General features: G+C 41.2%; 1 protein-coding gene and 2 pseudogenes across 1 annotated transcript in view; 2 read left to right on the top strand and 1 right to left on the bottom strand.

The window, feature by feature from the left end:
- Nucleotides 1–15,505, top strand: part of LOC105725070 (zinc finger protein 679) — a 185,074-nt gene extending 169,569 nt beyond the window's left edge. Inside the window, exons 6-8 of the mRNA XM_064361569.1 lie at nt 7,190–7,316; nt 7,805–7,900; nt 12,102–15,505. Coding sequence (XP_064217639.1) covers nt 7,190–7,316; nt 7,805–7,900; nt 12,102–13,093 — 1,215 coding nt within the window. The 3' untranslated portion in view covers nt 13,094–15,505. The remainder of the gene's footprint in view (nt 1–7,189; nt 7,317–7,804; nt 7,901–12,101) is intronic.
- On the bottom strand, nt 733–3,224 carry LOC110568487 (dipeptidyl peptidase 9-like; annotated as a pseudogene).
- Nucleotides 15,506–19,161: 3,656 nt separating the features above from the next.
- LOC105725063 (fibroblast growth factor 4-like) lies at nt 19,162–19,815 on the top strand (annotated as a pseudogene).
- Nucleotides 19,816–24,983: the final 5,168 nt, after the last annotated feature.

Raw genomic sequence — 24,983 nt, forward strand, 5'->3', positions numbered from 1 at the left:
GCAGGGAGCGGGGACAGGCAATTGCATGCTTGGGTGCTGGGGACGGTGGCTGGCTGGGCCAGGGGACCAAGAGGCCACAGGGAGCCCCGGGCGGAGGACACCCCGCTCCTGTGTCTCTTCTGGCCTCTCTAGTGCCCATCAGCGTGTGATCCCCTCCTCCCAGAAGGCAGAGAGAGGAGGGGCTGGCCCGAGGCCACCATCTCTCTGTCCCGGCAACCAAGAAGCAACGCACAAAACCCAGGAGCATTTAAAAAAGGATAAAAGGGGCCGGGCGCGGTGGCTCACGCCTGTAATCCCAGCACTTTGGGAGGCCGAGGTGGGTGGATCACGAGGTCAAGAGATCGAGACCATCCTGGTCAACATGGTGAAACCCCGTCTCTACTAAAAATAAAAATAAAAATTAGCTGGGCATGGTGACGCGTGCCTGTAATCCCAGTTACTCAGGAGGCTGAGGCAAGAGAATTGCCTGAACCCAGGAGGCGGAGGTTGCGGTGAGCCGAGATCGCGCCATTGCACTCCAGCCTGGGCAACAAGAGCGAAACTCCGTCTCAAAAAAAAAAAAAAAAAGGATAAAAGGCGTTGGGGCGGTGAAGGCAGCGGCTCCTCGGGGCTGGCCAGCGCGGGGCAGGACGAGGCGCCTCATTGGGGCCCGCAGGCCACTCAGTCCCTCCCTCCTGGTCCCCGGCCGAGGCTGTGGCCACTTGTGCTGTGATGTGGCTCCGGCAGGCGGGCTCAGAGGTATTCCTGTAGAAAGTGCAGCAGCGTGACTTCATAGTGCTCGCCCGACTCAGGGCAGCGAATACTGTCTCTCATTCAGGTAGATCTGGAGCTGGTAAGGTTTCCCTGCTCGGATCAGTTCGGAGACGAGGAAGTTTGTGTGGAAAAAGTGCACGTTTTCGTCCAGGAAGCCATGGAGAATGAGCAGGCGGTTGGGCTCGTTGGGCAGCTTCTCCAAGTGCAGGGCCACGGAACCTGCCTCATAGCCATGCTGGTTGTTTTCGGGGACATCGATGTAACGCTCGGTGTACCCTGTGTCGTAGGCCATCCATACGGTGACCAGGGCGCCCGCGATGGCCACCTCTGCCCATCCGAGGCCGGGGGTCCCGGGTTCAGCCTCTCACAGAGAGCTGTTGGCAGGGTTTTGTGCAGCCAGATGCCATCCTGTGGTCGGCGGTGGCGGGTAATGAGGAGCGGGGCTCGGCCCCGTGGGGCTGCTGCGGGGAGAAACGATTTAGGTAAGAAGTTCTAAATCCCAACAACAGAAAAAAGTACCAACTATAAGATTTTTAGGGCCGGGCGCGGTGGCTCACGCCTGTAATCCCAGCACTTTGGGAGGCCGAGGCGGGTGGATCACGAGGTCAAGAGATCGAGACCATCCTGGTCAACATGGTGAAACCCCGTCTCTACTAAAAATACAAAAAATTAGCTGGGCATGGTGGTGCGTGCCTGTAATCCCAGCTACTCAGGAGGCTGAGGCAGGAGAATTGCCTCAACCCAGGAGGCAGAGGTTGCGGTGAGCCGAGATCGCGCCATTGCACTCCAGCCTGGGTAACAAGAGCGAAACTCCGTATCAAAAAAAAAAAAAAAAAAAAAAAAAAAATTTAAGGATATCAGTGTTTAGGCAGACAAGGACTTTCTTTCATAGAGAATAGCAAACAAGCTTAGAAAGAAGGTGGAATGAGAATGGCATGATAGAAGGAAGGGGGCAAAATTAGATTCTAGATCAGAGAATGTTTTACCCTGAAGTCAGCAGGTTCTTAAGGAGAGACAGAAAATGGGGTTGTATGTTGACTCAGACTAAAGGTTAGCTCAAAGGTCAGGAGCCCTGGGAGAAGATAAAAATTTCAGCAAAGTTGATTAAGAAGTATGTTGTTTTGACCACTGAAGTATTTACCTGAGTCATTTATGAGAAAGAGGTGGACATTTGCTGTCTGTGTCTGGCTATGTGATAAGTAAGAAAATACACCACCATCTAAGTCATCATGGGAAGAATATTTCTATTAAGCTGTTGCTGATGACCACAAAGGATGGAGATATATATATATAGAGAGAGAGATATATATATTTTGAGACAGAGTCTTGCTCTGTTGCCCAGTCTTGAATGCAGTGGCACAATCTCGGCTCACTGCAGCCTCCACCTCCTGAGTTCAAGCAATTCTCCTGCCTCAGCCTCACAAATTGCTGGGATTGCGAGTGCCCACCACAGCACATGCCTAATTTTTTGTAGTTTTAGTAGAGATGGGATTTCACCATGTTGGCCAGTTTACTCTACAACTCCTGACCTCAAATAATCCACTTGCCTCGGGCTCCCAAAGTGCTGGGATTGCAGGCATGAGCCACTGCATCCGGCCAGAGAATCATATCAATCACAGCTATTTATCAGAACTATCTATATGCCCCATCTTTCCCAAACTTTTTTTTTGTCATATAAATTTTTTCTTTTCCATTTGACTGTTTCTGAGTTTCATGTTTTATAGTAAACTGGTTAGCATAAGTACAAGATTTTGCTGAATTCTGTCAGTCTCTCCATCAAATTATTGAGCTTGAGGGAGATTACGGGAGTCCCCAATTTACAGATAGTACCTCAGAAGCATAGATGGGTCCCTGGGATTTGTGACAGGTGTATATAGTAAGGGCTGTATGGTGAGACTGAGCTCTGTATTATGGTTTGTGCTGACTCTGGGTGGTATCAGGACAAAGATATCAGATAAGAAGTTGGTGTTAAAAAATTGCTTGGTGCCAGCCTGGCCAACGTGGTGAAACGCTGTCTCTACTAAAAATACAAAAATTAGCTGAGTGTGGTGACAGGTGCCTGTAATCTCAGCTACTGAGGAGACTGAGGCAGGAGAAGCACTTGAACCCGGGAGGTGGAGGTTGCAGTGAGCTGAGATAGCGATAGCACCACTGCAGTCCAGCTTGGGTAACAGAGCGAGACTCTGTCTCAAAAGAAAAGAGAAAAAGAAACAAGAAAAATAATTGCTTGGTGTTTAGTGAACTCCACAGATTTGGTGTCAGAAAAAAGATGTTACAGAGCCTGCCCTGGAGAGGCCTCCAGGTGTCTGGTAAGAGGAGGCTCAGTTCTCCTACACACAGGCTGTCACACTGCACATTGTCCTGTGACCCTAGGTCTCCTCTCAGGGTGGAAGGCACTAAAAACTTAAGGAAAGGAATTGTGGTAACAGACCTCCTTCTTTCACAGCTGCCACCACATGATTCTCATGCATTCGCAACCATACCCACTAGACATTGATGTGTCCACACCCCTCCCGGGACTAGGCACCACCCTCAAGAATTCCAGCACAGCACCTTTGCTTTTAGCGTTTCTTGCCAAAATCCCGTCAAAGTGCCTGCAAGTTTCCTGGCACATCCCCAACCCCAGACACTGACTTGCAGTAGCAACCTGTTTCCTTCACCAGTGTAGGGTTCTGTACCACTTGATCATAGTCTAATGTGCCAGCATGGACACGGGAGAAAATCAGAGTATAGCCCCACATGGACCACTGTCTGCAGCACAAACCAGTCCTACCACTCACTTACCTTGAACTCTTTCCTGGAGTCTTGTTCTGTCCCCCAGGCTGGAGTGCAGTGGCATGATCTGGCTCACTGCAACCTCCGCCTCCCAGGTTCAAGTGATTCTCCTGCCTCAGTCTTCTGAGTAGCTGGGATTAGAGGTGCATGCCACCATGCCTGGCTAATTTTTGTATTTTTAGTAGAGACAGGGTTTCACCATGTTGGCCAGACTGGTTTCCAACTCCTGTCCTCAAGTGATCTGCCCGTCTTGGCCTCCCAAAGTGCTGGGATTACAGATGTAAACCACTGTGCTCAGTTGATTTTTGTTTCTTTTACCTTTTATTTTATGTTCAGGGGTACATGTGCAGGTTTGTTATGTAGGTAAAATCATATCATGAAGTTTTTGTGTACAGATTACTTTATCACTCAGGTACTAAGCAACGTACCCAACAGATTTCTTTTTCTGATTTTCTTCATCCTCCGACCCTCCACCCTGAACTGGGCCTCAATGTCTGTTGTTCTCCTCTTGGTGTCCACATGTTCTCATTATTTTGCTCCCACTTATAAGTGACAACACACAGTATTTAATTTTCTGTTCCTGCACTAGTTTTCTAAAAATAACGGTCTCCAGCTCCATTCATGTTGCTGCAAAGGACGTGATATTATTCTTTCTTGTAGCCACGTCGTATTTCATGGTGTATACATACCACATTTTCTTTATCCAGTCTACCATTGAAGACATACAGGTTTATTTATTTATTTTTTTTACTATTAGAATAGTGCTGAAAAACATATGTGTGTATGTGCCTTTATGGTAGAATAACTTACATTCACCAGTATATTCCCAATTATTGGATTGCTAGGTCAAATGGTAATTCTGTTTTCAGGTTTTTGAAAAGTTGCCAAATTACTTTTCTCAATGGTTGAGCAAATTTACACTCTCACCAGCAGCGTATAAGCATTCCATTTCTCTACAACCTCACAAGTAGCTGGTTTTTTTGTTTTGTTTTGTTTTGTTTTTTTACTTTTTAGTCTGATTGTGTTTATTTGAATTATTTCTTTTTTCTTCATTAGTCTAGTGTTTTATCTATCTTATTATTTTTTTCATAGAATCAACTTCTGGTTTTGTTGAGCTTTTTTTTTTTTTGAGATGGAGTTTAGTACTTTCATTTTTTTTTTTTTTTTTCTGAGATGGAGTTTTGCTCTGTTGCCCAGGCTGGAGTGCAGTGGCATGATCTCGGCCCACTGCATTCCAGTTTTAAGTGATTCTCCTGCCTCAGCCTCCTGAGTTGGGATTACAGGTGCCTGCAACCACACCTGGCTAATTTTTGTTTTTTTAGTAGAGATGGGGTTTCTTTTTTTTTTTTTTTTAGACAGAGTTTCGCTCGTTACCCAGGCTGGAGTGCAATGGCGCGATCTCGGCTCACCGCAACCTCCGCCTCCTGGGTTCAGGCAATTCTCCTGCCTCAGCCTCCTGAGTAGCTGGGATTACAGGCACGAGCCACCATGCCCAGCTAATTTTTTGTATTAGTAGAGACAGGGTTTCACCATGTTGACCAGGATGGTCTTGATCTCTTGACCTCGTGATCCACCCGCCTCGGCCTCCCAAAGTGCTGGGATTACAGGCTTGAGCCACCACGCCCGGCCAGAGATGGGGTTTCAACATGTTGGCAAGGCTGGTCTTGAACTCCTGACCTCATGATCCACCTGCCTCGGCCTCCCAAAGTGCTGGGATTACAGACATGAGCCACTGTGCCTGGCCTGTTGAACTTTTTATAGTTATTTATGTCTCAGCCTTGTTCATTTCAGCCTTGATTTTGGTTATTTCTTGTATTTTACTAACTTTGCAGTTGGTTTGGACTTACTTTTGGAATTCTTTTAATGGTAACATTAAATTCTAAATGAAGATCTTTCTAATTTTTTGATGTGGATGTTTTAGTGTTATACATTTTGTTGTTAACACTGCCTTAGCTGTGACCCAGAGATTCTGGTATGTTTTATTTCGGCTCTAATTAGTTTCAAACTTTTTAAAATTTCTGCCATAATTTCATTAGTTACAAAATAGCTATTTGGAAGCTGATTATTCAATTTTTATGTAATTGTATCATTTTCGATGTTTTTTGTATTGAATTATTATTCTATGTATTTTCTTTTTAAAACTAATGATAGAGAGACATAAGAAGAATGAAATGAAAATGCTGTGCTCTCAGTCTAAATGCTAAAAATAATTTGACACTTAGTATCAATTCCCAGGGTGCTACGAAAATTAAATCACATTATGTGTTATTCCCAGCACATTGTTCTGTGACTGTGATAGTATCTGCTTAACAAACACTTTATTAGTACATGTGTACATGTTTCCCAAGTGCAGACTTACTCAGACATTGCTGCTTTCTGTTGTCTCTGTAAACTTTAAAAATCCAACAAAAAATATAGTATTTCAGATAGAGATTGGTTGTCTTTATTTGTACCAGAAGTATTTGTATTGTGACAATTGTGGTGGGTGTAAGGGATTCTTTTTTTTTTTTTTTTTTTTTTAAGATGGAGTCTCCCTCTGTCACCCAGGCTGGAATGCTGTGGCGCCATCTCAACACACTTCAGGCTCTGCCAAATGGTTCAAGCAGTTCTCCTACCTCAGCCTCACGAGTTGCTGGGGTTACAGGTGTGTGCCACCATGCCCAGCTAATCTTTGTATTTTAATAGAGATGGGGTTTTACAATATTGACCGGGCTGGTCTTGAACTCCTTGGAACTCCTGAGGAGCTCAAGGAGTTCAAGACCAGCCCGATCCACCTGCCTCAGCCTCTCAAAGTGCTGGGATTACAGGTGTGAGCCACCGTGCCTAGCCAGGGACTCTTTGCTATGCCTGCTTTCTCTAGCTAATGCTAATACTGTGTCTGGGAAAGCACAGTCAGTATTTATAGGGGACTTGTTGAAAAAGCCCATTCCTAGACCTTTTTGGATCCTGCAGAATTATATTGCATAAAGCAGGGCCAAGATTACCAAGTGATTTATAAACTTGAAAGGTTCAAGATACATTCAGGAGAGTTTACTTCAACCTTTGATGCAAAGGTAGGCTGCACTGCCTGCCTTGTTTCAGTTTGGTAGGAAGAGGTCAGTGCAGTTTATGCTCCCATTACTATAAAAAAAATTGCTGATGTCTGATAGGGGAGGGCAGGGAAAAATAAACAGGATGAGCCTGGCCAACATGGAGAAACCCCATCTCTACTAAAAATACAAAAATTAACTAGGCTTGGTGGCTCACGCCTGTAGTCCAAGCTACTACTCAGGAGGGTGAGGCAGGATAATTGCTTGAACCTGGGAGATGGAGGTTGCAGTGAGCCAAGATCATGCCACTGCACTTCAGCCTGGGCAACAGAATAAGACTTAGTCTCAAAAACCAAAATAGACATATCCATGTTGATGCACTCAATTTTATAATTTATCATCCAAAAAAGTATCACATCTACAGTGGTATTGTGGATCTTATGCTATCCTCTTTTCTCAGAGTTAGAGAATACTTCTGTGTTAAAAATTCTTATTGAATAATTTTAGTCACTCTTATAATTCAGAACCACTTCTTTTTACTCTGTTTTTTAACTTAAGTCAAATAAAAATCTCTGCCTATGGTCATGTGGTAAGTATTTGTGTGTTCATGAGTGTTTTTGTTTTTTTTTCAGGGACTGTTGACATTCAGAGATGTAGCCATAGAATTCTCTTTGGAGGAGTGGCAATGCCTGAATCATGCTCAGCAGAATTTATATCGAGATGTGATGTTCGAGAACTACAGAAACCTGGTCTCCCTGGGTGAGGATAACTTCAATACACAATTCCTAATATATCCTGAAAAATTTTTTTCTCTCTTTTCTAAGATGTTTTTGGTAATTTCTGCTTTGCATGAATGAATTTTAGATGTCTGATTTTAAGAAAATCTTGGGGATTCATTGGTATAGAACAAATTCTTCAAGATGTTTTATCTTGACCTAAACTTTTCCCTTTCCTGAGCTTATGTATCTTTTGTTCTAAGTTAGTTGCAATTCCAAAAATGTTGTGGCATAAAATATCATTGTCCACATCTTAGAATTCAATTGCCATCATCAATCTTTGATTTAGGTACTGAGTAGTGAAATTAAAGACCTACAAATTTAAATATTTTCTAAATATTTAGAAAGTTCTATTATGAATCAATATTAATTTTCTAAAATTTTCTATTATATCCTCTTTATTAAGCATACTAGGTTGATTATTAAAGAATTTACTAAGATTTATGTTCCTTTTTTTTCTTAATAAAACAGGTATTGCTGTCTCTAAACCAGAATTGATCACCTGTCTGGAGGAAAACAATGAGCCCTGGAATATAAAGAGAAATGAGATGGTAGCCAAACACCCAGGTAGGTGAGAGCAAAAGAAGCAGATGACACAGACGAGAGGTACAAAAGTCAAGGAGGAAGCCAGTCCTTAATATGTGGGGAGCTGTGCTTCAATGGAAAGAGTTTCTGAAAAGCCCAAGTAATTTTTTCCTTTGCTCTCACATAGGGACACCTTCTGTCCCATGCTTTTAAATTCTCTAAGGATTCTACTTTGGCTTCAGTAATCTTCCTTCAAGTTCACAGTGTGAGCCAAAGTTTTCTTTATGACTTATAAGGGAATGCACAAACTGCTTTGCCATTGCTTCTGGGGACAAACAAATATCTGCATATTTTTGAGAAATTCTATGTTAAACCATTTTTTAAATTCTTTTTTTGTATCATGTGTAAAATGTGTGAGAATAGTAGTTTTTGTTTCATTGGTGGTGTTCCATTTCTCTGCATATGCCATTCTATTTGTATTATTATAGCCTTGAAATATAAAGTTTTTTTTTTTTTTTTTGAGACGGAGTTTCGCTCTTGTTACCCAGGCTGGAGTGCAATGGCGCGATCTCGGCTCACCGCAACCTCCGCCTCGTGGGTTCAGGCAATTCTCCTGCCTCAGCCTCCCAAGTAGCTGGGACTACAGGCACGCGCCACCATGCCCAGCTAATTTTTTGTACTGTTAGTAGAGACGGGGTTTCACCATGTTGACCAGGATGGTCTCGATCTCTTGACCTCGTGATCCACCCGCCTTGGCCTCCCAAAGTGCTGGGATTACAGGCGTGAGCCACCGCGCCCAGCTAAATATAAAGTTTTTTTACAAAATTTTTTTGCTTTTAAATTTTTATCCAGGTATTTATTTATTTATTTAAAGACTGTGTTGTGAGACTTGCTATGGGGGGATAAGCAAGCAGGGTACATCTTTTGTCTTCATTTTACTGTGCTGCATACTTTAGGTACAGATTCATAAATGGAATTGGTGTACTATATGATAATTTCATTTTTAATTATGTGAAGAACATTCATGATATTTCTTTTTTTTTTTTTTTTTTTTTTTTTTAAGTGAGAGAGAGAATAGGAAGGAGGAAAAAGGAAGAGAAAGAGAGAGAGAGAATGGGGAGGAGGGGGAAGGAAAAGAAAGAGGGAGAGAGAATGGGAGTATTGCTTTCTTGCCCAGGCTAGAATGCAATTTAGTAATGGGTATTGAAAACCTCTTTTATACTGATAATTATACTTAATGATGTAGTCAGGAAGGAATAAGGGAAGAAGATAACAAACAAACAGCCAACCAATATTTAATTTAAACCTATAAAATGCTATGCAATTACTGAGGAGTGATTTACTTCCAATTATATAGTCACCTTTGGAATAGGTGTGAGGTGGTAATGTATGTTTTGTGTATTTGAAGTGGAGAGTTCTATAAATGTTTATTAAGTTTACTTGTTCCGGGTCTGAGTTCAAGTTCTGAATATCCTTGTTAATTTTCTATCTCGTTGATCTATAGAATCGTTAGCTCTTCTTGTTGCATTGATCCTTTTGCCATTATGTAATGTCATTCCTGGCCTCTTTTGATCTTTGTTGCTTTAAAGTCTACTTTATCAGAGGCGAGAATTGCATCTCCTGCTTTTTGTTTATTAGTTTATTTTTACTCTCTGTTTGATTGGTAAATCTTCCTCCTTCTCTCTGAGTCTTTGTGTATTGTTGCATGTAAGATGGGCCCGGATGCAGCATACCGATGGGTTTTGGCTTTTTATCCAATTAAAATATATATAAGTTTAATACCGGCATTTGATGCTAGCTGGCTGTTTTGCCCATTAGTTGATGTAAATTTTTTATTGTGTTAAAGTTCTTTGCTTTTTGATATATTTTTGGAAAGGCTGATATTGGTTGTTCCTTTATATGTATAGTGCTTCTTTCAGAAGCTCTTGTAAAGCAGGCCTGGTGGTGGTGAACTCTCTAAGTACTTGTTTGTTCGCAAAAGATTTAATTTTTCCTTCGCTCATAAAGCTTAGTTTGGCTGGATAGGAAATTCTGGGTTGAAAGTTCTTTTCTTTAAGGATGTTAAATATTGGTCCCCACTCTTTTCTGGCTTGTAGGGTTTCTGCTGAGAGATCTGCTGTAAGTCTGATAGGTTTCCCTTTATGGGTAACCTGACCTTTCTCTCTGGCTGCCCTTAGTATTTTCTCCTTCATTTCAACCCTAATAAATCTGGCGATTATGTGCCTTGGGGTTGGTCTTCTTGAAGACATTCATGATATTTCTTATGATGGCTGCACTTTTTTTCTCATCAACAACTTACATGAGTTTCAGTTTCTTTACATCATCAACATACTTAGTGTTTTTAAAAAAATTTATAGTCGGGCGCGGTAGCTCACGCCTGTAATCCCAGCACTTTGGGAGGCCGAGGTGGGTGGATCACGAGGTCAAGAGATCGAGACCATCCTGGTCAACATGGTGAAGCCCCGTCTCTACTAAAAATACAAAAAATTAGCTGGGCATGGTGGCGCGTGCCTGTAATCCCAGCTACTCAGGAGGCTGAGGCAGGAGAATCGCCTCAACCCAGGAGGCGGAGGTGCGGTGAGCCGAGATCGCGCCATTGCACTCCAGCCTGGGTAACAAGAGCGAAACTCCGTCTCAAAAAAAAAAAAAAAAATTATACTGTCCATTCTAATCTACGTAAGGTAATTTTGTTTTATATTGTGACTTTGTTTTTTATTTTCCTAAAATTATTAATTTTGTGCAAACTTTCAAATGGTTCTTCCCATTCGTATATCTTTTTTATTAAAACTTAGTTTAATCACTTGGTCCATTTCTTTCTTTCTGTTTTTTTTGAGGTGGAATTTCTCTCTTCTTGCCCAGGCTGGAGTGCAATGATGCAATCTTGGCTCATGGCAACCTCTATCTCCTGCATTTAAACAATTCTCCTGCCTCAGCCTCCTGAGTAGCTGGGCTTACAGAGATGTGCCACCATGCCCGGCTAATTTTGTATTTTTAGTAGAGATGGGGTTTTTCCATGTTGGTCAGGCTGATCTGAAACTTCTGACTTCAGGTGATCTGCCCACCTTGGCTTCCCAAACTTCTGGGATTACAGGTGTGAGCCACCACTCCTGGCTCATTTGTCCATTTCTAAATCAACTAATTCAATTTAATGTTACAACAGTATATTTAAAACTGATAAAAAAAAAAAAAAGACTTCAGTTGCATAGAAAAATTTGTCATTATATTTCAATATATTTGTTTAGCTTCTTAATTTTTTCACATTTTTTTCTGTTTTTTTAAATCACCTCCACAATTTGTTTATTTTTATTGGTCCAAGACTTTTTTTGATATTCTTATTTTTCTGATTTTATTTAGATGTCTGTTTTTTATTTTTCTGATTGAGCATAATATGGATTATCTAATAATTTGAAACAACTTTATTTTTATAGTTGCTTTTTCAAAATTTTTGATTTTTTGATTGGACCATGTTGCCCTAATATTTTATATACACTGTAATTTTTGGTGGAGAGTTAGAAATTAGCATAAAACTACATTTCATGATCTTTATGCTGCAGCTCTTTCCTGGCATAGTTTGAAACCAATTATCTTGGCTAGAGATTCTGGGAGTCTCTCAAACATGTGCTCAGGATGTGTCTTGTGTGCAACTTTGTATTTATTTTTCAGTTAAAAGACCTCTCCATGTTTCTTCTTACCAGTCAGTAACTACTTTCTACACCTGTTTTCTGTCCATGGTACAGATGATTTCCTGCTGTTGTAACATTCACTTTTGATCTCAGAAGACTTAAAGCTGTCATTTCAAAGTATACCACCATTTTATTCAGCAACTTCAGTCATGGAAGACAGAAAGGCCCCCATCAGCCAAAAGTAAAGATATAGGTGCCAGTTTTTTTCTTGTCTTTTGAGATATAAGTCAGAAGTTGACAGTTTACTCCAAAGACACCATGTTCTTCTATTGGAGATGAGGAAGGGCTGTGTTAGGTAAATGTAGTAGACTTTTCTTTCTATATAGTTCTTGGCATTGTGCTCACCTGGTGCACACACTTACTTTATTTATAGATTTCCAACAAAGATATTTTGATCACTGTTTTTGTTACATTTATACATCTATGAAGAAATTATGACCTGTGGTAGTTTGATATGCCATTTTGCTAATGTACTTTGTATAATTTTATATATTTGATTTGTAAAGTATATTTAACTGAGTCTAGTAAGTGGAGTAACTTGCAATTTTTATGTCTTTCAGTTACATATTCTTATCTTACCCAAGACCTTCAGCCAGAGAAAGGCACAAAAGATCCACTCCAAAAAGTAATACCAATAAGATATGGAAAAAATAATACCAAGAAGATATGTGGACATAAGAATTTACAATTTAAAAAATGCTGTGAAAGTGTGGGTGAGTGTGAGGTGCAAAAAGGAGGTTATAATGAAGTTAACCAATGTTTGTCAACTACCCAAAACAAAATATTTCAGACTTATAAATATGTCAAAGTCTTTGGTAAATTTTCAAATTCCAACAGACATAAGACAGGACATACTGGAAAGGAACATTTCAAATGTAAAAATGGCAAATCATTTTGCATGCTTTCACACCTCAATCAACTTCAGATAATTCATACTGGGGAAAATATCTACAAATGCGAAGAATGTGGCCGATCCTTTAACTGCTCCTCAACCCTTACTAAACATAAAAGAATTCATACTGGAGAGAAACCCTACAGATGTGCGGAATGTGGCAAAGCTTTTAGCTGGTCCTCAACCCTCACTAAACATAAAAGAATTCATACTGGAGAGAAACCCTACAGATGTGAAGAATGTGGCAAAGCCTTTAGCCGCTCCTCAACCCTTGCTAACCACAAGAGAATTCATACTGGAGAGAGACCCTACAAATGTGAAGAATGTGGCAAAGCCTTTAGCTTATCCTCAACCCTCACCTACCACAAAAGAATTCATACTGGAGAGAAACCGTACACATGTGAAGAATGTGGCAAAGCCTTTAACTCCTCCTCAACCCTTAAGAAACATAAGAGAATTCATACTGGAGAGAAACCATACAAATGCAAAGAATGTGGGAAAGCCTTTACTTTCTCCTCAACTCTCGATACTCATAAGAGGATTCATACTGAAGAGAAACCCTACAAATGTGAAGAATGTGACAAAGCTTTTAAGTGGTCCTCAGGTCTTGCTAATCACAAGAAAATTCATACTGGAGAGAAACCCTACAAATGCGAATAATGTGGCAAAGTCCAGCTCTCAGGCCTTATAATACATAAAATAATTTATACTGGAAAAAATCACTGCAAGTATGGAGAATGTGGTCAAGTCTTTAACCAGGTCTAAACCTTTATTGTGCATAAGATAATTCAGATTGGACAAAAATCATATAAATATTAAAAAAAGTAACAAAGCCTTTAAAACCAGCCCTCAAACCTTAATGAATCTAAGAAATTTATTTTAAAAAATTTTGTTTTGAGATGGAGTCTCACTTTGTCACCCAGGCTGGAGTGCAGTGGCACAATCTCAGCTCACTGCAACTTCTGTCTCCTGGGTTAAAGCGATGCTTCTGCTTCAGCCTCCTGAGTAGATGGGATTACAGGTGTGTACCACCACACTGGCTGACTTTTGTATTTTTAGTAGAAAACCCCATCTTTACTAAAAATACAAAAATTATTTTAAAAAATGTGGCAAAGCCTTTAACTGGTTCTCCATCCTTATTAATTAAAAAAATGTTATACTGGACAGAAACTCTACATACATAAAAAATGTGACAGAGCATTTAACCACACCTCAAACTTTTCTAAAAAAGAGAAATCAAACTCAGAGAAACTCTGGAAATGTGTTAAATGTGGCAAGGCCTTTATGGTAGTCACACATTGTGGTAGGTAAGATATTCATACTGAAGAATACTCCAACAAATATGAAGAATATTGCAAAACTTTTAACAAATTGTCACACCTTATTGCACAGGAAAGCATTTATACTAGATAAAAACTGTACAAATACAAAGAATGTGAAAAGCCATTAATATATGCTCACATCTTACTCAAGATCAGAAAGTTTGTACTTAATAAAAGCATGATAGGCTCAGCATGGTGGCTCACATCTATAATCCCAACACTTTGAGAGGCCAAGGCATGTGGATCATGAGGTCAGGAATACAAGACCAGTGTGGTCAACATGGTAAAACACCACCTTTACTAAAAATACAAAAATTAGTTGGGCGTGGTGGCGTGCACCTGTGATTCCAGTTACTGGGGAGGCTGAGACAGGAGAATTGCTTGAATCTGGCAGGCAGAGATTGCAGTGAGCCAAGATTGAGCCAGTACACTGCAGCCTGGGTGACAGAGCAAGACTCCAGCTCAGGGGAAAAAAAGCATTAGAAACGTGATGACTATAAAAAGACCTTTCAGAAAATGTAGGCCTTTAAAGTAAAGACTATTTACTCTGAAGACAAACAGCACAAACATAAAGAGGATTGTAGTACCTTTACTTGTATTACAGATTTTATTGTACACATTTTATATTAAAGGAAAACCCTGATGCAGATGCTCAAACTTTGTTGAACATCAGAGAATTTATATTGAGAAAGCCTAAAAATGTAATGAATGTGAAAAACATTTGTTCAAAAACTACAGCTTAGAAAATACCCATTTAGGCCGGGCACGGTGGCTCACGCCTGTAATCCCAGCACTTTCGGAGGCCAAGGCGGGTGGATCACGAGGTCAAGAGATCAAGACCATCCTGGTCAACATGGTGAAGCCCCGTCTCTACTAAAAATACAAAAAATTAGCTGGGCATGGTGGCGTGTGCCTGTAATCCCAGCTACTCAGGAGGCTGAGGCAGGAGAATTGCCTGAACCCAGGAGGCGGAGGTTGCAGTGAGCCGAGATCGCACCATTGCACTCCAGCCTGGGTAACGAGCAAAACTCCGTCTCAAAAAAAAAAAAGAAGAAAATACCCATTTATACTAATTTCTGCAGATGCAGTAAATGGGAAAAATATATTTAATCAAAAATTAAGTCTGTATATACATTTGAGGATTCAGAGTAGAAAGAAGGAAGGCACTGCAATGTCAGACATTACTCTAAATCAGAGTGTTGAGTATAAAAAAGATCCAAAGCTAACACTATATACATTTTAAAGAAGCAGATTTTTTTTTGGAGATTTATAATTACATTCAAGGTATGTTTCCTTTTATGTAAAAAAATTATATATTTTCTAAAAAGCAAATAATGTAACTCAATCTCAAGTAACTTCCTCTTGATTCTTCTCATTGTTTATACAAAAGTATTTAATTTTTGCATCAGAGATATTAGAGATTGTTTTTTATTAGGTGTCCATTATTCATTAACTTTTCTGTGGAAGACTAAGGACATTAAGTTGTAAGCTGCATAATGAAAACCTAAATGGAGAGGCTCTTTGTGTTTGACTTATAACATTGTTTTAGTGATGTATAAGGCGGGTGTTCTGTAGAATCCAGGGTAATATTTTGAATTCTGGTGAAAGGAAAACCTTTGACTGTTAGTAGTAAATTATTTTATCAATTGTACCTGTATTATAAACTATCCAGTCTGTGAAGAAAAATTTAAAAATAAATAAATATTGTACCTGTATGTAATAAAATGCAATAAATACAAAGTTTTTTAAAGATTATGTGTGAACTCAATTTTTCATTAAACAAAGTTGTTTTTGATGTGTTAAAACTATTGTGTTTTGAATGAAGTATTAATTTACCATGACCCATCTTACTTGAGGTTCTAAGGAAAAGATGGTAATGACATGCTATTTGTTAATGTAGGAGAGTGACATCTCTAGTAAGCTCTTTTTTGCCAGTGTTTTGTTTGTTTCTTTGTTTGTTTTTTGTTTGTTTGTTTGTTTTGAGACAGAGTTTTGCTCTGTCACCCAGGCTGGAGTATAGTGGCATAATCTCGGCTCACTGCAACCTTCACCTCCTGGGTCCAAGTGGTTCTCCTGCTTCAGCCTCCTAAGTAGCTGGGATTAGAGGCACGTGCCACCACACCTGGCTAATTTTTGTATTTTTAGTAGAAATGGGGTTTCACTATGTTGTCCAGGCTGGTCTTGAACTCCTGACATCAGGTGATCCACCCACCTCAGAGTTCTAAAGTGCTGGGATTACAGGCATGAGCCACCAGGCCTGGCCTGCCAGTGTTTTTAAATAGCAAATAAGTTGAAGAATTTTGTTCCCATAGGTCAAATTTGTATTATTTTTCACCTTAATTTTTTTTTTTATTTTTTGTGGGTAGTGTGCATACACACTTATGGCATTGATGCGATATTTTAACAGGCATACAATATTTAATTATCACAGCTGAGTAAATGAGGTATTTATCACCTTGAGCATGTGTTTATTTTTTATATTACAAACAATCCCATTATACACTTTTAGTTATTTCAATATGTGCAATTGAATTATTAACTACAGGGTCATTTTTATGGTCATAAAAATTACATGGAAATAATATCCATACATTTCTGAGTCTTGATGAAATATTTTTAAAAATTTGTTTTATATATTTTTTTTACATGTGATCTCTGCTGGCAAACAAAAACAGACTTTTAGTTTTGATTTACATAGAGTTACATATACAAATATATTACTCTAAAGATATACACACTGGGCACAGTGGCTCATGCCTGTAATCTCAGCACTTTGGGAGGTGAAGGTGGGTGGATCATTTGAGGTCAGAAGTTCAAAACCAGCCTGGCCAGCATGGTGAATCCCCACCTGTACTAAAAATACAAAAAAAAAGAGAAAATCTTGGTGTGGTGGTGCGTACCTGCCTTTCCTGAGGCAGAAGAATCCTTTGAACCTGGGAGGTGGAGCTTGCAGTGAGCCGAAATGGCACCATTGCTCTCCAGCCTGGGTGACGGAGTGAGGCACTGTCTCAAAAAAAAAAAAGAAAGATATGACTTAAGTGTAAGAAAGTCATGTAACAAGTGATGGTGTTTGTGTGTGAGTTTGCATGTATTTTCAGAAGAAAAGAACAATATATGAAATGAAAAAGATCATTTTAATAAGGTGGATAATTAGAAACCTGGAAACCTCAGAGATTCTGAAAAAAATTCTGAGTAAATTAAACCTCATTTCTGTATAAATTACTCATTTTCTGGTAGTATCTTTATAGTAGTGTGAAAACAGATTAATATAGAAAATTAATGCGGGGAGTTTGGAGCACTGCTATAAAGATAGTTGAAAATGTGGAAATGACTTTGGAATTGAGTAATAAGCAGACCTTGAAACAGTTTAGAGCACTCGGAAAAAGATGTGGGAAAGTTTGGAACTTTCTAGAGACTTGTTGAATGCTTTTGACCAAATGCTAATAGTGGAATGGATGATAAAGTCCAGGTTGAGGTGGTCTCAGATGGAGATGAGAAATTTATGTTTAAAATGGAAGCAGAACATAAAAGTTTGCAAAATTTGCAGCCTGATTATGAGGTAGAAAATAAAACCCCAATTTTTGGAAAGAAATTCAAGCCACTGCAAAATTTGCAGAAATAAATAGGAGTTGAATGTTAATAGCCAAGACAATGGGGAAAATGTCTTCAGGTCATGTGAAAGATCTGAGGCAGGTCCTTTCATCACAGGCCAGGAGCCCTAGGAGGAAACAATGGTTTCATGGTTGAGGCCCAGGACCCCACTGCTCTATGAAGCCTTGGGACTTGGCTCTCTGCATCCCAGCTGCTCCAGATCCAGCTGTGGCTAAAAGGGGCCAAGGTACAGCTTGGGTTATTTCTTCAGAAAGTGCAATCCTCAAACGTTGGTGGCTTCTATGTGTTGACCAGGGCAATGAGGAAGAGAAAGAGGGGTTGGAGCCCTCATGCAGAGTCCCCACTGAAGCTGCTTACTGGAGTTGTGAGAAGGCCACTATACTCCAGACCCCAGAATGACAAATCCACCATGAGCTTGCACTGTGCACCTGGAAAAGCCACAGGCACTCAATTCCAGTCCATAAAGGAGCTGCCCAAGGCCATGAGGGCCCCCCCTTGCATTAACATGCCGCAGTTGTGAGACATGGAGTCAAATGAGATTGTCTCAGAGCTTTAAGATTTAATGACTGCCCCATTGCATGGAGCCTGTAGCTCCTTGGTTTTGGCTAATTTCTCCCATTTGAAATTGGAGAATTTATCTAATGCCTGTACCCCCATTGTCTCTTGGAAGTAACTAACTTGCTTTTAATATACAGGCTTATAGGTAGCAGGGAATGGCCTTGTTTCAAATGAGAATTTGGACTTAGACTTTTGGATTAATGCTAAAATAAGTTAAGACTTTGGGAAAGCATGTTTGGTTTTGAAATATAAAAAGGGCAGGAGATTTGGAAGGGGCCAGGGGCACAATGATACCCATGATGGTTGCATGACGGTGAGTGAGTTCTCGTGAGATCGGATGATTTTATAAGTGGTAATTTTTTTTCTGTTCTCCAACTCTCCTGCCACCTAGGGAAGAAGATAACCTGCTTTTCCGTCACCATCTGCCATTATTGTAAGGTTCTTGAGGCCTCCCCAGCCTTGTGGAACTGTGAGTCAATTAAACTTCCTTTCATCATAAATTATCCAGTCTTGGGTAGTATCTTTGTAGTGGTGTAGTAAGAGACTAATGCACAAATATAAGATGGGGTATCTGTACTGGATGCTTTATAATTAGCCATAATTATTCCTGCTTGAGTTTCTTTGTAACTCTCAGTCACAGATAGAAAATATTCATGGTGAAAAAATAATATTGATTCTGCATGTGCAGAGGATATCTATTCCCAGGCTGCAAAACAGCCTCTCTGAATTTAAATAAAAATTCTGCTTTTTTTATTTTCTGATTATCTTTTGTTTTGTGGGGGTTTTTTTGTTTTTTTTTTTGAGACAGAGTTTTGCTCTTGTTACCCAGGCTGGAGTGCAATGGCGCAATCTCGGCTCACTGCAACCTCCGCCTCGGTTCAGGCAATTCTCCTGCCTCAGCCTCCTGAGTAGCTGGGATTACAGGCACGCGCCACCATGCCCAGCTAATTTTTTGTATTTTTAGTAAAGACGGGGTTTCACCATGTTGACCGGGATGGTCTCGATCTCATGACCTCGTGATCCACCCGCCTCGACCTCCCAAAGTGCTGGGATTACAGGCGTGAGCCACCGCGCCCGGCGTTTTGTGTCGTTTTATGTTTATCCCAATGATGTATCCATCACAGCCCTTCCCCCTTTTTCTGTGTTACGACTACAGTTTTCTCGCTGTTCTCTCTGTGCCATGTCATTTCACACAGTACTTTGTAGGTTCTGATGAGAAGTTTGAAATTTTTTAATATGGTGAAAAACTGTGTTAAACTTGGGAGTGTGAGCTTATTTACAGCTTCTCAATGTAACTTCCAGATCAGTTCACTGAGATAAGAGGCACACACTGTCCACAGGTGAGAAGATGAAATCAGGTAGCACTGTGCGTCTTTGTACTGGAGCGCAGCTGGGAGAGCCTGCTGGCGCGCTCATTGACGTGCCTGCCGGTGGCAGCGTAGCCCAAGGAGGCGGCCGTCCAGAGCGGCGCCGGCGACTACCTGCTGGGCATCAAGCAGCTGCGGCGGCTCTACTGCAACGTGGGCATCGGCTTCCACCTCCAGGTGCTCCCCGACGGCCGCATCGGCGGCGCGCACGCGGACACCCGCGACAGCCTGCTGAAGCTCTTACCCGTGGAGCGGGGCGTGGTGAGCATCTTCGGCGTGGCCAGCCGGTTCTTCGTGGCCATGAGCAGCAAGGGCAAGCTCTATGGCTCGCCCTTCTTCACCAGTGAGTGCAAGTTCAAGGAGATTCTCCTCCCCAACAACTACAACGCCTATGAGTCCTACAAATACCCCAGCATGTTCATCGCTCTGAGAAAGAACGGGAAGACCAAGAATGGGAACCGAGTGCCACCCACCAATAAGGTCACCCACTTCCTCCCCAGGCTGTGACCCTCCGGAAGACCCCTGCCTCAGCCTCGGGAAGCCCCCGGGAGGGGAGCACCGAGGGCCGCCTTGGTGCACTTTCTTCGGATGAAGAGTTTAATGCAAGAGTAGGTGTAAGATATTTAAATTAATTATTTAAATGTGTATATATTGCCACCAAATTATTTATGGTTCTGAGGGTGTTTTTTTTTTTTTTTTTTTTTTTTTGAGACGGAGTTTCGCTCTTGGTACCCAGGCTGGAGTGCAATGGCGCGATCTCGGCTCACCGCAACCTCCGCCTCCTGGGTTCAGGCAGTTCTCCTGCCTCAGCCTCCTGAGTAGCTGGGATTACAGGTACGCGCCACCATGCCCAGCTAATTTTTTTGTATTAGTAGAGACGGGGTTTCACCATGTTGACCAGGATGGTCCCGATTTCTTGACCTCGTGATCCACCCGCCTCGGCCTCCCAAAGTGCTGGGATTACAGGCTTGAGCCACCGCGCCCAGCCGAGGGTGTGTTTTGTAATTTTCTGGGGGGAAAAGAAAGGCAAAAAAAAAAAAAAAAAAAAAAAAAAACCAACTCTGACTTTTCTGGTGCAACAGTGGAGAATCTTACCATTGAATTTCTTTAACTTGTCAAAAAGTTGTCAGGAGTGTGCTGCTATTCTATGTTTTAAAATAAGGTGACGTTGGATTCCGATGTCAACCCCTGTAGTACGGTGTGGAGCATCTCTCTGTCCGGAAAGGCCTGCCCGAGGCTTGGGAAGCCTGTTCAGGGGGCTCCCGGCTAGTATCCTTAGAGGCTGCTCCCTTTGTGCCCTGTTGCTATTAATCGGGACATATCGGTTTACTTTGGGCACGGAAAGTGCGCTGTCGAAGTCCTCGCTGCCACTCTGTTTTTAGATCTGCCAAGACTGACCTTTGAACTTTCCTGTAGTCAATCTTCCTTGATCTACCAGATGGGAGAGACCCCTGGACAACTTTATAAACTCCTGTTTGCCTTTTTTGGATCAGCGACAGCCCCCATCGCTGTGATCATTGGGGAAAGGACGAAGCTATTTCATAAATTCCAAGAAGAGGAATCGGTATCCCACTGGAAGGCTAGAAATGGAGAAGATGGTGTATTTGCAATCAAGACAAAACCCTAGTGATGAAAAATAATCTGTGATAGCAGATGCTTCTAATGGTGTGATAGAATATATTTTTTAAAACAAACAAACCCCCACCCCCACCCCAAACGGGCTTCCCTGTGCTTAGGGAGCTTCGGGCTAGAGCTAGCTATTATTTTTAGGTGAAATGTCCTTGTAATTGTACAAAACACTTGATGCAGTGTTTGCGTGGAGGAGCCTGCTGCTTTCTGATGCATTCCCTGCTTAAGTGCGTTTAACATCTATCTCACAAGCCCTGAAACCTGCAGAAAGCTCAGACCCGGTGCAGGCGTTTGCCATCCCAAGTGGCTTTTTTTTTCCATATGTAGCCAAAAAAGATTGAAGATAGCGTCGGTGCGTCCCATTCGAACCTTGTCACGTTTGAGCTATCTTTACCCCGTGATTTACTTTTAGTAAGGGTGATCATGGTGAAAATATTTGCAGACAGCTGTTACAGTGCACTATGTATGGTCACCAAGTAACCTTATATTTTTCTTTATATATTTTACAAATGTAACCCCTGTCGTTGAAGCAACCGTGGAAGAGGCAGGGTGGGTGAGGTTTAAAAACAGTTCCGAGGTGATGGCAAACATTTAATTTTAATGAATGACTTTTTAGAGTTTATACAAAATGACCTTAGCTTGCTACCAGAAATGATCCGAATGTTTCGTCAAGACTTTAATACTCTCCTAGGATGTTTCTGAACTGTCTCCCGAATTAACTTTATGGGCGTCTACAGACAGCAAGACTGGAGAATCTGATTGGAGTTTTTGTCTTTCACATTCCTTTTGAAAACGCTTTGTTCGAATGCAAATCATCGACTTAAAATACTATTCTTAACCGAGGCCTGGAAGAAAGAAGACACTTGCAAAGCCACTAAGACAGGACCACACGTCTTCAACTGCTGTTCCTACAATGTAATAAAATGTTCTCAGTTTTTAAACCACACCCTAGACTCCAGGACTGTTGAGGAAAGATGACCTTTGTAGGTCTCCATGCTGTTTGGGATGGGGGTGTGGAGGGATAATCTGAGGACTTTCTGGATTTTAATGTATTCACCTAATAACAAACCATGATTGTCTTAAATGCCTTAAATTATCATGGAATTTCTTGCCTCTGAGCCCAATCAGGTTGTCAGAATTAACACGTGTTAGGTGCAGCATTTGATCACCCTTGACCACTTCTGTAGATAGTTCTTCAACAAATCCTATGTGATGCCTGTCGGGACGTAACTGGACCTTTCAAATATTGTTTTCATATTGCTGTGATGGGGATTCGAGGTTCCTGTATGTCCCACTGTTTTCAGAATCTGTAGTTTTACACAGGTGCCGACCGACCCTCGTTGTGATGTATGTGCTGTGCACACTGCCATGCTGACCGCCACGATAACCGTTTATCGTGTATAAAAAGACGCCACCGGACTGGATGTACACAATTGGGAAAGGAATCAAAAACTATTAAAAATGTGCCTTGAAATGCCAAAAAAAAAAAAAAATTTTTTTTTAATTAGATTGTAAGACAAAGGATAGCATATACAAAATTAGAAAGCATATCTTAGAAATTAGATTCATAGGAGAGTTAATATTAAGGGATAATTATTAAATGTAATTTTTATGATATATTTATAGCACAACTTATGTTTTCATGCAGAATCTTGTATTATTGAGGGTGAGTGTTAAATGTTGCAAATAAAATGAGCTCTGTGGATTTAAAACTTGGGGTAGTATTTCTTTTTCATATTAATGTTACAATCTTGAGGGATTTTTCTATTATTTTATGTTTGTTTTTAGTGGGTGAGATTCACAGTCTATAATTTTTACAATTAGTCACCTAACTGTAGCCAACATTTTGGTCATTTTCTCTGGGAAAATTTTGGAGATTATGGCAGCTTTTGGATTAAAACATTTACTCAGTTATTTTTCATGCAAAGATGTTTATTATGTTCACAGAGTGACCAATCATGTGACAGGTAGCAACACCTGATTTTTAGTGTCTTCCATTACTTGCCATCAGCACCAGAAACTAAAGGTCCCCAAGTTGAAAGTAAAAGCCCTATTGTTTTGCTTTTCTCTTGTTAACCTGTCTTTTGTTTAAGGGTTTTCTGTCAAGATCCTTATGATAAGGAGAAAGGGAATCTTCCCTATACCAGTTCCCAATTAAGACCCTGAACACCAAGCTCGAGTGAGCTTCCCTGGTTCTGTATGGCATGAACACAAATCTCTCATGCATTGTTCCCAGGAGATTTAAACATTATCTGTAAAATTCCATGGAGAGAGGGGACGATGAGAAGCCTGCACCTGGTCTCTCCTGGACCTTGGACCTTGCTCTGTGTACTTTTTTGTGCTGCAGATTTTTTTCTTTTTCAGATCTAGACCTGCAGACTATTGCTGGCTTTTTTTTTTTTTTTAGACGGAGTCTTACTCTGTCATGCAGGCTGGAGTGCAGTGGCCCAACCTCAGCTCACTGCAACCTTCACATCCCAGGTTCAAGTGATTCTCATGCCTCAGCCTCCCAAGTAGATGGGATTACAGGCACCTGCCACCACAGCCAGCTAATTTTTGTATTGTTAGTATAGATGAGGTTTTGCTATGTTGGCCAGGCTGGTCTTGATCTCTTGACCTTAGGTGAGCCACCCACTTTGGCCTCCCAAAGTGCTGGGATTACAGGTATGAGCCACCAGCCCATGAATAGAGACAGTAGCCACCAACTCCCTTGTCATCACACACACACACACACACACACACACACACAGAGTCTGCATTCCACCATTTGTCTTTTATTTTTGCTGCTTTTTAGAAGGAGCTAATTTGTAAAAATTCTGCATTGTAAAATTTGTTTTTTCCTCTCTGTAGAGGTCCTAAGTGTGTGTGAGGTTTTTGTTCTTTTTATTCCTTTTATAAGTTAAACACATTATTTTTTTAACTCAAGTTCCACACATTTTTTTTACATAAGCTCACGAGGGAAAACATGGGACTATATGGAGTAAAATGTTGTGATAACCTGCTTTTTCCAGCTAAAACTAGCTCTCTCTTTCTCAGACTAAAAGCTGTCCAGGCTTTATGTTAGCTTCTTGACCCGGACAGACTCCATCTTAGCTTCTTCATTTTAGTTATTTTCCCACCATTAAGTATGTAACTGTAGTATGTAGCTGGGGCAGGCTGACAATGGGCATCTCCAGGAATGCATTTGTTGGTAAGAGGCTGAGTTAAGTGGTACCAGCAGAGCCTGGGAATGCAGGTGCTGTCGAGCGCCCAGAGCCCCCATTATCTGTAAGTTGTATGTCTTTCATGACAGCTTTACCCCTGCACCTGGCACTGTTTTATTTCTCATGTACTAGTTTATCTTTTAACTTTTTGCTTAATCTGCTTCTGTGAAAAATTTGCTTCAGCTAGGCTTCCCCTTTCAAAACTAGGGTATAAAAGACCACCTAACTGGCTGGGCGCGGTGGCTCACGCCTGTAATCCAAGCACTTTGGAGGCCAAGGCGGGTGGATCACCTGAGGTAGGGAGATCAAGACCAGCCTGACCAACACGGTGAAACCCCATCTTAAAAAAAATAAAATAAAATAAAAAGATCACCTAACTTTTTCTTAGGGGCCAAGAGAATTTTGGGCATCAGCCACCTCTCGTTCGCTGGCATAATAAAGGACTCATAATTCAATCTCAGAGTGTGGTGCATTCCTTGACTCGCTTGGGTACAACAGTGTGAGGGCCCTTCAACTCCTTTTTTTTGAGATGGAGTTTGACTCTTGTGGCCCACGCTGGAGTGCAATGGCATGATCTCAGCTCACCACAACCTCTGCCTCCCAGGTTCAAGCGATTCACCTGTCTCAGTCTCCCAAGTAGCTGAGATTGCAGGCATGCACCACTACACCTGGCAAATTTGTATTTTTAGTAGAGATGAGCTTTCTCCATGTTGGTCAGGCTGGTCTCGAACTCTAACCTCAGGTGATCCGCCTACCTCAGCCTCCCAAAGTGTTGGCATTACAGGCATGAGCCACCGCGCACGGCCTCAACTCCTCTTTCACTCTATTTTCCTCCCTGGAAGAATTCCTTGGCATACAT

The sequence above is a fragment of the Aotus nancymaae genome, unplaced genomic scaffold (genome assembly GCF_030222135.1).
Source record: "Aotus nancymaae isolate 86718 unplaced genomic scaffold, 86718_ANA_hifiasm-v0.15.2.pri h1tg000041l, whole genome shotgun sequence".
Lineage (NCBI taxonomy): Eukaryota > Metazoa > Chordata > Mammalia > Primates > Aotidae > Aotus > Aotus nancymaae.